Consider the following 16138-nt stretch of genomic DNA (forward strand, 5'->3'; position numbering starts at 1 on the left):
CTATAACTGCCAAGAAACTAAATTCTGTCAACAACCTCAAGGAGCAGGAAGCGGATTCTCCCCTGGAACCTCCAGAAAGGAATGCAGCCCTGCTGACACCTTGATTTAGCACCGGACTCCTGACCTACAGAGTCTAAGATAATAAATTTGTACTACTTTCAGCCAGTAAATTTGTGGTCATTAGTTATGGCTGCAATGGGAAACTAAAACAGATAGGAGGACTTTTGACTAAGGAGTATAATAAGCCCTAGGGCTCCATTTTCCGTGAGGAAATGTTACCTTCTCCTAAGCAGATGTCACATGACATCTATCATGGTTACCATTTCTAAAGTCTGTCCATTTTCTCAGCTTCTCACATGGATAAACTCAATCCTTGAAACAGCCCCATGAGGTACTACCCCCATTTCCCAAGAGCACCAGAGCGACTTCCCAAGGTTTCAAGGCTTGTAAGAGGTGGGGGTGGGGTGGGAGTGGGGGAAGAGCCCTGTGCACCCACTCTGGAGTCCACTCTCTTGGCCACCAGGCCATGCTGCATCCTGCCTTGTCTACCTTTCCTCATACCAAAAGTGTATGCCTTTCGAAAAAGCAGACTTCTTTTTTCAGGATTTCTTACTTTTTATTTTGTTAAGTAATGATGTTTTAAAAAAAAGAAAGGGACTTCCCTGGTGGCACAGTGGTTAGGAATCTGCCTGCCAATGCAGGAGACACGGGTTCAATCCTGGTCCGGGACGATCTCACATGCCGCGGAGCAACTAAGCCCGTGCGTCACAACTACTGAGCCTGCGCTCCAGAGCCCACGAGCCACAAATACTGAGCCTGTGTGTCACAACTACTGAAGCCTGTGCACCTAGAGCCTGTGCTCCGCAACAAGAGAAGCCACCGCAATGAGAAGCCCACGCACCGCGACGAAGAGTAGCCCCTGCTCCCCACAACTAGAGAAAGCCCGCGCACAGCAATGAAGACCCAACGCAGCCAAGAAAAAAAAAAAGAAAAATCATTGCCTAGTACCTTTATTTCTTAGAATTTTAAACAGCAAAAACTAGAAAGGACACAAATTCAGAACAAATTTAGCTTTATGGAAAACCCACCACATTGTCCTTATTTTTATTTTATTGTGGTAAGAACGCTTAATATGAGATCTGCCCTCCTGACAAATTTTTAAGTGTACAATACAGTAATGTTAACTATAGGCACTATATTGTACAGCAGGTCTCTAGAATGTATTCATCTTGCATAACTGAAACTTTATACCCACTGATTAGCAACTCCCCATTTTCCACTCCCCCCAGCCCCTGGCAACCACCACTCTACTCTCTTCTTCTATAAATTTGACTATTTTAGATACTTCATTTAAGTGGAATCATACGGTATTTCTCCTTCTGTGACTGCCTTATTTCAAAGATGATCACTTTAAAATCACATAACTTACAGCAAAACTTGAGTGTGTTTAGAAAGCTAAGGAATTTCGAATGGAGAAAAAGAAAGCAGGACACATTTACTCAGATTGATGGCTGCTGCTTCCCTTTCAATTTCCTGCTGAGCCAGCAAAGGCTTGAATACAACTATAAAAAGCTCAGCTTTAGAAGTTCTGCTCAGTTTTCATGTTAGTAACAGGTTTACATTTCTTTTATATTTTCCTTACCTTCAAAGAATTATTAAGAATTTTCTTTTTAGTTATTGTTGGTCTTTAACAGTCATTCTACAATTCTTTGATAGTAACTTGTCACATTTTTTAAAAATCTAGTGAAAATTAAACATGACTTTTAATGAAACACACTGCTGTGTTTGGCTAATGTAGAAGACGACTCCAAAAGAGCTATCTGTGACCCTGGAGCCTGACACCCACAAATAGCCTCCATCTCTGAAACTCAGGCTTTGAGCTGGGACTATTCTGAAAGGGTTTCAGATTAGCAACGGACAATCAATAGTTTCATGCTTTTATTAAACATCTAGAGTCAAAGAGTGAAAACCGTAATGGAAAAGATCTATGAATCAACTACATTAAGTACTTCTGATCATCAAGAGGCACCAAAACTGAAGAAACAAGCCTCAAACTGGGAGAAGACATCTGCAAACATGTGACCAAAAATATTAGTATATAGGAAAAAATAAAGAACTCTTATAATCATTAAGAAAGGAACTAATGACCCACATGAAAAATGGCCAAAAAGGGCTTCCCTCGGGGCGCAGTGGTTGAGAGTCTGCCTGCCGATGCAGGGGACACGGGTTCGTGCCCCGGTCCGGGAAGATTCCACATGCCGCGGAGCGGCTGGGCCCGTGAGCCATGGCTGCTGAGCCTGCACGTCCGGAGCCTGTGCTCCACAACGGGAGAGGCCACAACAGTGAAAGGCCTGCGTACCAGAAAAAAAAAAAAAAAAAGGCCAAAAGACATAAACAGGCATTTCAAGAAGAAACCAATAAACATGTGAAAAGATGCTCAACCTCATTAGTAATCAAAGGAACATACATTAAAACAACAATGAGAGATTCTGAGACCATTTTGACATGCCAGACAGCGAGGAAACTATTGCAGAGTCCTTGTGTCATGTCAAAAGGACGCAGAGCCAACTTCTACTGGCCAAAATGGAACAATCTGAACTCCAACAAGGATAAGAAATACAAAGCATTCAAACCCAAATATATTTAAATCTACAAATTCAAAATGATTCTCAAAAAAACCCCACTAATTGGTGACCTTCTGAGGATGAGGGAACCAATTTATTATTTTGAAAACCAGATAAACAAGAGCAAAAATTGAGCATTTATCCTAACTTTCCTATAACTGTGTAACTAAATAGTATATGAGGGGAAGCAGTTCCTTATTAAAGTGTTCTAGCTATTATGTGAAATGACAGAAATAGAATATCACCATTTTCCAACTCCCAGTGAGTCAGTAGGTCTAGGCATTGAGCCTCAATAGCCACTAACACCAAAATGGTAAAGTGAAGCAAAAACTTAGATGCCTACATAGACCTATAGCCTTGCCAATAGGATCAAACACGAACTTGATTAGGCAGCCTCTGGATCCAGTGGCCAATCTACAGGAAACGTAGAGAAGAAAGGAACACGTTCAACTGCACCGTAAGCGTGCAATCCGCAAAACCCAAACTGTTGGAAACTCTACAGGTCCGACACGCCAGGTTCCTTTAACAGATACAGTGTAAGGAAAATAAGAGGATGGAAGGGGAACCAGTAGATTAAGTGACTTAAAAGGGAAAAAAAAAGACTTAAAAGGAATATCAAGTCAGAAATAACCATGGGCAAGACTAAAGTGACAGGGATAAAGACTTAGGTGATAAAGCCATTAAGAAAAACAGGGAAGTTACTTCCTACTATGGAAGTCAGGATAGTAGGTAGTTTTGGATGGAAAGAGAGGAATGTGATTGGGGTGAGCTACATGGAAGGGCTTCTGGGGAGGCTGGCAAAATTCTGGGTTTTTGTCCTAGATGATGGTTACAAGGGTATGTGCCTTATAATAATTCACTCAGCGATAAAAAAATCAATTTAAAAATTGTTGAAGGAAAGCACATTATTGTGGCAACTGAGGAAATCTGACTATGGACTGTATATTAGATAATGATTATGTAAACAATGAAATGTCAACTTTCCTGAGCATGATAATGGTATTGTGATTATATCAGTAAATGACCATGTTCTTTAGAAATATATGCTGAATTAGATATGGGTAGAAAGCGCAGTATCTACAACTAACTCTCAAATGGTTCAGAAAAATAAAATACACATGTGTGTGAGCACCCAAGCATGTGTAAAAAGACAAAGCAAATGTAGCAAAACGTTAATTTGTGAATCTATGTGAAGGGTATATTCATTATACTATTCCTGCAACTGTTCTGTAGTTTTGAAATATTTTTTCAAAATAAAAACTGGGGAACAAAGTAAAGACATACACACGCACGCACACACACACACACACACACACACACAAACACACAAACACACCCCACAGTGAAAAACTATTTCAAAGGCACCAGACTGGCAAAAATGGAAAACTTGTCATCTAGTAAAATTGATGTGCAGACATTATGAACTAGGAATCCTGGCCTAGAAAAACTCTTTTTTTAATTTAATTTAATTTAATTTAATTTAATTTTTGGCTGCGTTGGGTCTTCGTTGCTGAGTGCGGGCTCTCTCTAGTTATGGCAAGTGGGGGCTACTCTTTGTTGCGGTGCACGGGCTTCTCGTTGCAGTGGCTTCTCTTGTTGTGGAGCACGGGCTCTAGGCGCGCAGGCTCAAGTAGTTGCAGCATGTGGGCTCAGTAGTTGTGGTGCACAAGCTTAGTTGCTCCGCAGCATGTGGGATCTTCCCGGACCAGGGATCGAACCCGTGTCCCCTGCATTGGCAGGCAGATTCTTAACCACTGTGCCACCAGGGAAGTCCCTGGCCTAAGAAACTCTTAATAAACCATGACACATGTACAGAAATATGCTCAAAGCTGTGTGTGCAACGACAATATACTGAAAGCCACCTAGTTAGCCATCAACATGGGTATTTTCCCACAAAGAAATATTCCATAGCAGTGTAAATTAATAAATTACGGGCATACACAACCCATTAACATAATGTTTAGGGAACAAAACAACTTGCAAAATAACACATATAGTAAGACTCCATCTAAACTATATATTTATTTATATGTATATTTGATATTTATATTATAAAGGCAAAAAACAGGCAAGCTCAACTACAGTGTTTTAGAATAAATACGTTATGTGGTTCAACTAAAAGAAAAAGTTTAAAGAAAAACAATGGAATGAAAAGCACAAAATTCTGGATAGTGGTTCTCTCTGGGGAGATGGAAGGGCCCAGGAAGAACTTGGAAGACATTGGTAATTTCCTATTTTTAAAGATGGATGGTTTGTTGGTATATGTATGGTCATTATATTGTTGGATTTTAAACTGTAAATATACATATATATGCAGTTATTTTATATTATATATGTTGTATTTTATGACATATTTTATATGTTCTTTTATCTCAAAAAAAGAAAAAAAACCTAGACCCATTATGATGACAATATTTCTGGACACACCCATCTTTGCTTCACAGTTCAGACAAAGAATTCATTTTAGCTGAAGCAGATAAATTCCTCTTCACTGACCAATGACAGGACTGAAAGACCACCTCATCCAAACTTCGTTGATAGAAGACTCAGTGCAAACATTTAGAATTAATTCCTAAAAGGGAAAAGAGATGTGGCAGAGCAAAAAATGCCACAGACTGATGGTTTCTGAGAGTAATACAGCTCCATGGGAAATAATATAATTGAGAACTGAACCATCATTCATACCACTTAAAATTTCAGGGCCCCATTATTTGATAGTGAAATGCCATTGTCTTTTATTGATTTCCCTGCCCCCCACTTGTTGGACTTTGTGGGTTTCAGTATTTTTTGTTTGTTTTTGCTTTATTAACGAGAGCAAAGACTTAAGCTACCCTGGAACAGGAATCTTTGGGGGCCCGGGAATTCTTTGAAGGGAACTGAAGAACACCTCATGGAGGAGATATTTGTCTGTTTCTTAGCATGTCTGGAAATTGGTTTTCAAGTTAGGCTTCAATTACCAGTCTCAATTAGGTGCAATCTGGTTCATAATTGTTTGTACTATAATAATGTAACAGATGTACCTACTTTTGGTTGTAAGTAGTCAAAGAAATTTGTGGAATGCGGGGATCTAGTTCCCCTGCACTGGAAGTACAGAACCTTAACCACTGGACCACCAGGGAAGTCCCTCAGGGCCCCATTTTAAACACAATGTCCACAAATTTCTTTGACTATTTACCACCAAAAGTATGTACATATCAAATAATTCCCCAAATCTAACTATATCAAATCTTGAATTAATAAGGCCTTCTGATATTTTTCATTTAAAACTTGTGCTAAATGTTTAAGTAGTCAACATCCATTTTATTATCTTCTATTCACAACAGATAGCTGTCAGGACAACTGTGCTTTGAGAGTAAGTGAATGGAAGAACACTAAGCTCTCAGTGACGCTCAAGAGGGCAAGAGCATAGAAGGAAGACCAGAGACGACATGCAGACCAACCCCAGGCTAATTAGGCATCTTTACTATCTCGCTCCCCAAAGACTTGCATGTAAATACGAGTAGCTGTAATATCCAACGTTTTCAAATTACAATAAAATGCTGTTCTGCTTAGCTTGCATTCCAACCACAGTCCCATTGGTGTGCACGTGTCTGCCTGACACCACAGTGAGCGCTCAGAGGCTCCCAGGGGATCCCCCCCACCATAGCTTTCATGTGCATCGGTTCTGCACTGACACCACAGTGAGCACTCAGAACTGAGGAGGAGTTTCATTTTCTACATTTCTTTCTAAGGCTGTGTATAGTTTTCCTGACATTCTGTTTCCTTTCCCATATTAAACTCAGTGTGGACTTCAGGAATTTTTTAAACAGGAAAGAAAGCTTCCAAAGAAAATGTCAGAGAAATGAAAATAAAACTATGAGCATTTATTCTTTAAAAGGGATTGCCAAAGGGCACTTGATATTAATATAGAACTTCCTACTCAAGAGCTAGTTTAAACAGGCTCAACAGAGACTAATTCATTTACAAATCACCAGTACAATAATTAGTCTTAAGATTTCACTGGAAGATTATTTATGTAACTAATGAGGAGGGCTTATAATTTATTCTGTTAATGTTACTTCCAAATTCCAGTTTGAAATCCTGGGTTTTGAGATAGGTATGTATGTATTTATCTATTTATCTATCTATTTATTTATGGGCCATGCCGCATAGCATGCGAGATCTTAGTTCCCCGACCAGGGATCGAACCCATGCCCCCTGCAGTGGAAGCTCGGAGCCTAACCACTGGACCACCAGGGAATTCCCTAGGTATTTATATTTTTTAAAAGGGTATTCTGATTTGAGATGACAGGAGTCAAAAGTATTCTATGATACAGAAGGTATGTTAATAATAAGAACCCTAATTCTTCCTTATCGAGCTGTGCCTCTGAGTGCTTGGAGGAGGCATGATGCCTTGTTCTATATTCTCTAATCCTTATCAGAGGAAAGAGAGAATGTCCCAGCAAACATAGGCAACATTTAATCAGCTAAGTGGCTGTGAGAAGAGACAAAAAAATGACCTGTCCTTATAATTCCACAACCTTTTCCCCTCTGCTGTTTGCCCACCAGTCAGCACAATGGCCTGTAACTGGTGGCTGGTCCAGTATTTGCCCTTAACTGGACAGTACTGATAAAGCGAAGAACAAAGCCTATGGTGAATGAAATATCAAGAGGAGTCTCGGTTATTTGTCTTTTGCTGGGAGCATAGCATGTTCCCTTTGAATCTAGTTTTTTTTTTTTTTTTTTTTTTTTGCGGTACGCGGGCCTCTCACTGTTGTGGCCTCTCCCGTTGTGGAGCACAGGCTCCGGATGCACAGGCTCAGCGGCCATGGCTCACGGGCCCAGCCGCTCCGCGGCATGTGGGATCTTCCCAGACTGGGGCACGAACCCGTGTCCCCTGCATCGGCAGGCGGACTCTCAACCACTGCGCCACCAGGGAAGCCCTGAATCTAGTTTTGATAAAACTTTCAGATAATATGCAACACTTTGAGCAAACTGTAAATAAAATACAGTGGAAATTATGGTCTAAGACTGGGGTGGAATGTATTTTATGGCCCCCACTTATTCAGCCCTGCTGAAAATAATCAAATGCACAGAGGTTCTATTGCTCCTCCAATAAAGGCCACCAGAGAATCTGAGCTAGAAGCATAAGGAAATACAAACAGAAAAAGCAAGAGCAAGCAACAGGGCATCAAGAATTTTATAAAACCTGAGAGAAACCACATATTTAAACCAAAAGGAAGATAATGAAAAAGATCTTTCTCACCTTTTGAATGTTCTCCTTCCACAAATCTTCTACGACTATGTATCCACGTAAACCCCAGTCATATAATTTCTCCCCACTGACCTTGAAACAAAATATAAAAGACACATTGCTATTCCATACATGAAGTAGTAAGGAAGAGAATTTTGTTTTCTTTTGCCCTGTTTCCAAAAGAACTGTATTTAAGCATACGACAAACAAAGGAATCTTGGAACATACACATTAAAACTGTGCAATGTAAGCAAATAAAAGATAGTAAGAATGATAGCATAAAAAGAAAAAATAGCTTCCCAGTGTATAGTTACTGTTTAAAATAATTTGCCATAAATTATAGGTGTATATTTCAAACTTTCACAATTTCAAGGAAAAAAAATGTAGATCATTGCTGATATGGGAAATGCCTGAAGATCAGACAAGAAGGAAGGCTTCTACCTATCACATCTAGCATGTAACAGCCAAACAAGTCTGAAAATCAAGCTTAAAATCAATCATTCATTTTTGGGGCTAGGTAAAAAAAATAGGTGAGCCCAGTAAAGATACTCTCAGTCTTTCCAGATCCCTCAAAACATAAAGTCTTCGAGTTTCTACAGCGATTTTGCCTCCTGTTTCAAAATCCTTTCTACAACATCCTGAGAGGTAGGCCCCAGGGTCAGAGAATATTTTGGGGTCAGTGAGCTCACTACCTTAAAATGCACTTGTCCAACTTTGGCTTGTTGGCTTTAATTGTTGGAAACTTTTTTTTTAAGTATTGAGCTTTCTTAAAAAAAAATGCTTCCAATAATTTGCATTCGTTCGTCCTACTTATGACCATATTGATTATTCTTCTAAATGACAGTACTTCAATTTTCTGAAAGCAGTTATTATTCTCTTCCTAGTTTTTATAATAATTTGTCTGTGTATAGCATTTTACTTTACAAAGCACATTCACATGATTTATCTCTATTCTATATAACAACCCTATGTGGTAAGTAGGCAAAGACTGTAAGGAAATATTCAGAGGCCGAGTGACTAAGATCACAGTGCTAGTAAATCCAGGGGTTGCTGCAACATGCTGGTTTCTTAGAAGTTATATTCTTCCAGTTGCTCCAACTGTTCTTAGGACATGATATGATTCTCACACCCACTGGTAGACATATCAAGCATTTATCATGAGTATGGCACTGTTTTCAATGCTTTAAATTTGAGAGAAAAATAATATTTGCCATCACTTTAAGGGTTTTCTTACAGTACTTTTCTCCAAACACTACTGAACAGAAAACAGAATATAAGTGATTAAGTGGCTTGTCCAAGGTCATGGCATTCATTAAAAAAAAAGAAAAAAAAAGAAGAGGAAGTAGAAAAGAAACTGTGAAATAGGAACTAAATGACACTAAAACGGTATCAGAAATTCTCTTTCAGTCGCTGATGTTGTTTTGTTTTATTGTGGCAAATACACATAACATTTACCATTTGAACCACTTTTAGGTGTACAATTCAGTGGCATTAATTACATTCACAATGCTATGCAGCCATCACCACCATCCATTTTCAAAACGTTTTCATCATCCCAAACAGATCACTAATGTTTTATATCTAGTGAAACTAGTTAATTGCTTTGCTCTGGCTTACCCTAGGTACAAAATAAAAGACAAAACTCCTTCCCCCTGACTTTAAAAATAAATTAGAATACAACTCAGATTTGCATGCTACTATCTTGGTTGTGAATATAAAAAATCTTTTGCAACATATGCTGTGGCATATAAGATAAAAAAAGGCCTCTACTCAGAGGGCAGCCACATATGCTTCTCAGCCAGCAGCCAATTTACTATTTAAACCATAACAGACTAAGATGATGTTTGATTATTTTTATGATCTAGGGCAGGCAGACACGATTCACTGTTCCAGAGCTGGGGCTGAAGCAGGCAGAGGATCAGTAACTGTCTGCCTCCAGGACTGCTGTAAGCAATGACAAGGCCATGCTATGAAGATCTTACTGGTATTTGCCACCAAAGGCAACAATTTCCCGCAGCTGGAGCCACTGGGCTCCCACCTGCAACTGCAGCACCGTCTAGGAATGTAGACTCGATACTGTCACAAGGACTGCAGGGGGCACAGTTTCAGGTCATTTTGGCTCAGAGCCCTCAGGGCCGAAATCTGGTGATGGCACTGCTATTCCTCCTAGGACCAAGTGTCAGTGTGAGATGGCAATTCTGGCAAATGAGTCCTTGTCTCCGTAAGTTGTCTAGGACCTCAAAACCTCGAGTCTGCCTTGCTCTTGCAGTTTTCCAAGGGACTCTACATGTAGAGTCGCACTAAGTCCACACACCACTGCCCTGAGAGAGTCTAGTCTTTATCAGTGGTTCTCAAATATTATGGGCTTGCTAAAAATCCCCCGGAGGGCTTGCTAAACCACATATTGCTGGCCCTAACCCTCAGTGTCTGAGTCAGTAGGTCCGGGTTGGGGCCTGAAAATTTGCATTTCTAACAAGTTCCCAGGTGGTTCTGATGCTGCTGGTCCAGGGACTACACTCTGAGAACTGCTGGTCCAGCTGTTATGGACTGAATTGTATCCCCCAAAATTCATATACTGAAGCCCTAACCCACAGTGTTAATACAGTAGACTGTATTTGGAGACAGGGCCTTTAGAGAGGTAATTAAGGTCAAGTTCATCATAAGGGTAGACCTCTAATCTAACTAGTGTCATTATAAGACAAGGATGATACACCAGGGGAGTGCACGCACAATGACAAGGCCATGTGAGGACACAGGGAGAAGGTGGCCATCTGCAAGTCACGGAGAGAGGCCTCAGGAGAAACCAACCTTGCTGATACCTTGATCTTGGACTTCCAGCCTCCAGAACTGTGAGAAAATAAATTTCTGTTATTTAAGCCTCACAGTCTGTGGTATTTTGTTACGACAGCTCAAGCTGACTAAGGCATCAGCTTCACCCGTGTTCTTGCCACTGTGTTCTACTTGCCAGGATGCCATCAAACTGAGGCCTGAAGGGTAGGAAAGGAGCAGCCAACTGACAGCCCTGAGAAAGGCGTTCCCAGCAGAAGGGACTGCACTCCCTGTAGTCCCCAGCAAGGAAAGCGAGGCTAGCACCATGATGAGGGAGAAGGCGCAGAGGGCCAGAGCACAGGCCCATGCCTGCAACTCCAAGGAGGGCAGGTTGTGACCAGATAAGCCCAAACTGAGAATGACCTGTAACTAGCAGCTTTGGAATTTGAGTCTCTAGATTTCCATGTAATTATGCAAAAAAAAAAGGCATAGCAAATTTTCTTTGATTAATATTCAAATTAGCATGCATTCTCTGAATACTGACATTGGAAGGAGGGCCAGAAGTGAGGTACATAGTGCAGAAAAACATTTAAATTTGTTGTAGTTCATTTATATGTGCAAACAAATTTTAGTCTGGTGTTAGAAAGGCTGCAAAATAAAATTAAATTAAGCAGTAAACCCATACATACATAAGCAAGAACAAAGGACATGCAAGCTTACTGAATCTAACTTACCTGGACAAATACAATGGCTTGTTGTGGATAATAAAGAGAGGCAGCTAATCCCATGAAAACAGGTGGATACACCAGCTTCTTTATTTTTGAACCTATTAAAAAAAAGGTTATGGACACCATCAGAGTATTCATTATCTTTACCATTACAGTTTGTGTCATATATCTAACATTGAGTAAGACTTCTTTGGTCTTAGACTGACAGAGAATGTGCCTAATATATGAACCAAAAAGGACCACCACATTTTCATAGCTTTAGGAAGATACAATTCACACAACTCACCCACTTAAATTGTACCATTCAATGGCTTTTAGTGTATTCACAGAGGTACAAGGCCATCACCACAATCAATTTTAGAAGTCATCACCCAAAAAGAATCCCCACATCTGTGAGCAGTCACTCCCCAATTCCTCCATGACCTCCAGCCCTAGGAAACCACTAATCTACTTTCTAACTCTATGGATTTGCCTACTCTGGACATTTCGTATAAATGGAATCATATAATATGTAGTCTTTTGCACCTGGCTTTTTTCATCAATACAATGTTTTCAAGAGAACTACCATTTCTAAGCAAACAGAAAAAAAGATTGTTTTAAAAAGAAAACCACACATTATTTTGGTTTCTAAGGTTTACATTCTTTCATAGTAAACTGGCTTCCTATTTAAATACTGAATGCAAGCATTCCTCTCCTCTCCTTTCCAATACCCCATAAAAATAACAGTAAAAGAATAAAACACAGATAATAAACCCACAACGAAGAGAAAATGTATGGAGGGGCTATTGGCTATTAAGAAGGGTCAGCAAAGGTTCAGAAAACGGAGAGTGGATGGGAGCAAAAGGACAGACAGCCTTTAAATCCTGAGGAGGGGCCACAGCAGAGGAGGGAGCAGAATGTCCCTGGCAGCCCAGAGATGTCAGGTACCATGCAGGGTGGAGAGGGCAAACAGGGATCAAAATAGGGGGAGAAATACAAGTCCTGTGCGTGGACCAGGTGAGCCTCTCCTTCCTCCATGCCATGCCTGTGCAAAACTGCCTGTGGCCATGCCATCTCGCCAGACAAAATCTTAAAAGGGGGGCAGGGTATCGCTAAAGAAATGCCATGGATTTGCTGCTGAGAACCGAGACAGCTGGTGTGAGTGCATGTGCATGTTAGTGCTGAAGAGTCCAGCCTTCACTGTCACCCCCCCACCTAAGGGCAGTCCCCTTTTGGCTCACCCTGAGGGAGAACCTGCTTGCCAGCAAGCCCCATCTACACACAAAATGTTCTTATTAGAGTTTCAATTGCCTTGTTCTTTCTTGTTTTGTTTTTTGCCTTGTTCTTAAACATGACTGTACAACTGAGGAAAGCTGAGGAAAGCCTGCAACATACAAGAGAAGATCAAGACAAGCAAGAAGGAAAAATGACCCTAAAGGAAAGAGAAGAACTTAAAAACAAAACTAAACCTGTTATTAAGTATCATCAATAAATTCAAGAAGCTACTGCATTAAAAGAAAAATGAGTTCTGTGAAAAGAGCTCTTGGAAATGACCAAAGTAAACTAATGCAAAAAGAATAAAATAGTCAAGAAAATACAAGAGACACATGGGGTCAGTTTAAATAGCTCAATCACAAATGAATTCGAGTTCAGGAAAGAAAAAGAATGAGAGGAAATTTTCAAATAAATACAAGATATATATTTGCCTACAGCTGAGGGCTGCAAGCTACCAAAATGCCCAACCAAAGAATGAAAACATCTATATGTAGTCACAGCACCATGGAAGTTTAGAACATTGAAGACTAAGAGAAGATCCTCAAAGCTTCCAGAGAAAAAGAAAAAAATGAATCACTTCATAAGGAACAATCACGCAGACTGGTTGCTGACTCTCACACCTGCAACGCTGGGTGCTAGAAGATGCAGCCAGAAAAGTTTTGATGGAGAACAAATTCTACAACCAACCAAACGATCACTAGGTATGAGTCCTTTCAGACTTGCAAAAACTTGGAAAGTTTACCTCCAACATAGGCTTTTTTGAAAGTGACTTAAGCATGTACTTCAACAACATGGCAGCAAATCTAGGAGAAGACAACACGGACCCCAGGCAAAGGGGGTCAAACCCAAGAGAGCGTGGAGCCATGGCCCAAGACAACAGCTGTGTTGACTGAGTCTCAGTCTAGACTGTGAGAATACGTAGAGCCCTGGGAAAGGGGAAATGAACAGACAGAAGGATGGAGAGCTGGGAGAAATAAGAATGAGATTAAGAAAACTGGTAGAGGGTAAAACTGGAGAATACACTAGAAATGGACTTGACACAAGAAACAGTCTCCACTCAGAGGCACGGGGTTTTTGAGATGGGACGCATATAGATGCTAGTGCAATGTATGTTACTCACATTTACAAAGAAAAATGTAAGTGCTGTTTATCGGTCTTAAACTTTAAACAGACAAACCCCCCAAAATGGAACTGGGGTTACAGAAGAGAATACAAATACTATCAATCTAGACTCTTAATATTATGTTTCTCTCCCTGTCCTATTGCCTTGACTGAAAGGCTATAATTACTCCAGAAGAGAAAAGCCTTTTACACCCCTGGAAGCCCACCTGTACACTTGAAGCTTTAAGCACCTGGGCAGCTCATGAAGGTGAGGACCAGGTGGAGGACAGCAAACCCTCCAACCAGCCACTTTTCACTCCTCTAGGGAAAGCTGATAGGCAGCAGCTCTTGAGCTTCTAGCTCCTAGTGGTTCACACAATGAGCTGGGGGCCCCAGAACTTCTGGAAGAAAGTGCAATCCCCTGTCTCCCTGCATATCTCCACACCCACACCTCCCAAGAAGCCAGTGGTCTAAACTGTAACCATCAGCATTGCCAGAGGGGAACCACTGGCTGCCAGTGCTGCAGGGAGCCACCAGAAGGCAACAATGGTGGGCAACGACCACCTGCCACCCTTGGGTGTCCTGGTTGGGCCCACTTCCTCTGAATGATCATCCACTCATCTCTCTTCCAGAGAAGTACCTCTTGTCCTCACCACAGTCCTGGCCACCCTCACCACCATTAACTGCTGAATGCTCAAGAAACCTATCCATATGATCCAGCAATCCCTCTTCTGGGTATATACCCAAAGGAAATGAAATCAGTATCTTGAAGTATCCCATGTTCATTGTAGCATTATTCACAATAGCCAAGACATGAAACCAAACTAAGTGTCTTTCAATGGAAGAATGGATAAAGAAATTGTGGTATATATTTACCATGGAATATTATTCAGCCTTTAAAAGGAAGGACATTGTACCATGTGCAAAAATATGGATGAACCTGGAGGACATTATGCTAAGTGAAATGAGCCAGACAGAGAAAGAAAGAACAGTGCAAGATCTCACTGATATGTAGAATCTAAAAAAGTCAAATACATAGAAGCAGAGAGTAGAAGTGGGTGGGGAGGTGGGAGAAATGGGGAGGTGTTGGTCAAAGGGTACAAAGGTGCAGCTATGTAGGATGAATAAGCCTAGAGATCGAATGAACGGCATGATGACTACAGTTAGTAATACTGAACCCTGGACATTTACTAAGAGAGGAGATTTCAAGTGCTCTCATCACAAAAAAGGTAACTATATGAGAAGATATATTAATTAGCTCGACTCTAGTAATAATTTCACTAGGTATACGTGTATCAAAACATCATGTTGTACACCATAAATACATATAATTTTTATCAAAAAATAAAATTAAAATAAATAAAATGTTAGACTGAAAAAAAAGAAGAAAAGAAACTCCACCAGGAGGGACCTTCTGAGCCCATCGTACTGCTGCCAGCATAGGGGACCAGGAGGGGCCTGAAAATCATTCTGACCACCCATGAACATACCTACCCTCCCACTCCCCACTCATCTTGCTTAGGGACCCCCCCACCCCAATGCTGTTTACCTCAGGCCCTTGTACCCCAGCACCCACGGGAAAAGTTCTGTTGTTTGGTACGTGCGCATGAGTATGTGTGCATGTGTACTTTTCTGAAAAAGAATTAAGGTTTTAAATTATTTTAATACAACCGAGCCCTCTCAGGAAAAGGAAGAAGAGAGAGGAACAAGCAAGAAAACAAAAGCAAAGGCAAAGGACCCGCAGTAGTGGTGTCCTTCTGCTGCTGTTCTGCCCAGGAGAGCATAGTCCCCAGTCGTCCGCAGGACAGTTACCACAGTGGATGTGCAGGAGATAAACACAGTTTAAAGAGCACACATGGCACAGGGAGCTCTCTTTAGGGCTGTAAAACTGCTCCACGTGCTCTACCCATGGAGAGGGAAGGAGGAAGCTAATCTCACTTGATTCCACGTTCCTGGCTCCCTAACACCCAGTCAAATTCCAACACCCTGGCCTTGGGATCTTCATAAATTCTAAACACTATCTAAATAACATAGGAATGCTTTCCTAGACAGCTTTACAGAAGGAGGGGAAAGAAGTTTGGGAAAAAAGCTGGTTCAACTATTGCCCAAGCTGATTAGTAACAACAAACTGCATTTAATTCTTATATATTCTGCACAAGACGGGAGGAGGACACAAAAACTACAACAGGAGTTCATTCCACACACTGGGGGAGTGGCACCAGGGCAGCATTCTTCCAGATTCTAAAAGTGCGGTTAAGGCATGTATAGGAAGGGTTTTTTTGTTTGTTTGTTTTTGTTTGTTTGTTCTTTTGTGGTACGCGGGCCTCTCACTGCTGTGGCCTCTCCCGTTGCGGAGCACAGGCTCCAGATGCGCAGGCCCAGCGGCCATGGCTCACGGGCCCAGCCGCTCCGAGGCATGCGGGATCTTC

General features: G+C 41.1%; 1 protein-coding gene across 1 annotated transcript in view; it reads right to left on the minus strand.

Annotated features, from left to right (window-relative positions):
- The window catches only part of APOO (apolipoprotein O), a 58116-nt gene that overhangs the window by 7546 nt on the left and 34432 nt on the right, over window positions 1-16138 (minus strand). Inside the window, exons 6-7 of the mRNA XM_082681155.1 lie at window positions 11361-11452; window positions 7870-7950 (exon numbers count right to left, since the gene is read on the minus strand). Coding sequence (XP_082537281.1) covers window positions 7870-7950; window positions 11361-11452 — 173 coding nt within the window. The remainder of the gene's footprint in view (window positions 1-7869; window positions 7951-11360; window positions 11453-16138) is intronic.

This window comes from Grampus griseus, assembly GCF_964374135.1.
Source record: "Grampus griseus genome assembly, chromosome: X".
In the NCBI taxonomy this organism is placed as follows: Eukaryota; Metazoa; Chordata; class Mammalia; order Artiodactyla; family Delphinidae; genus Grampus; species Grampus griseus.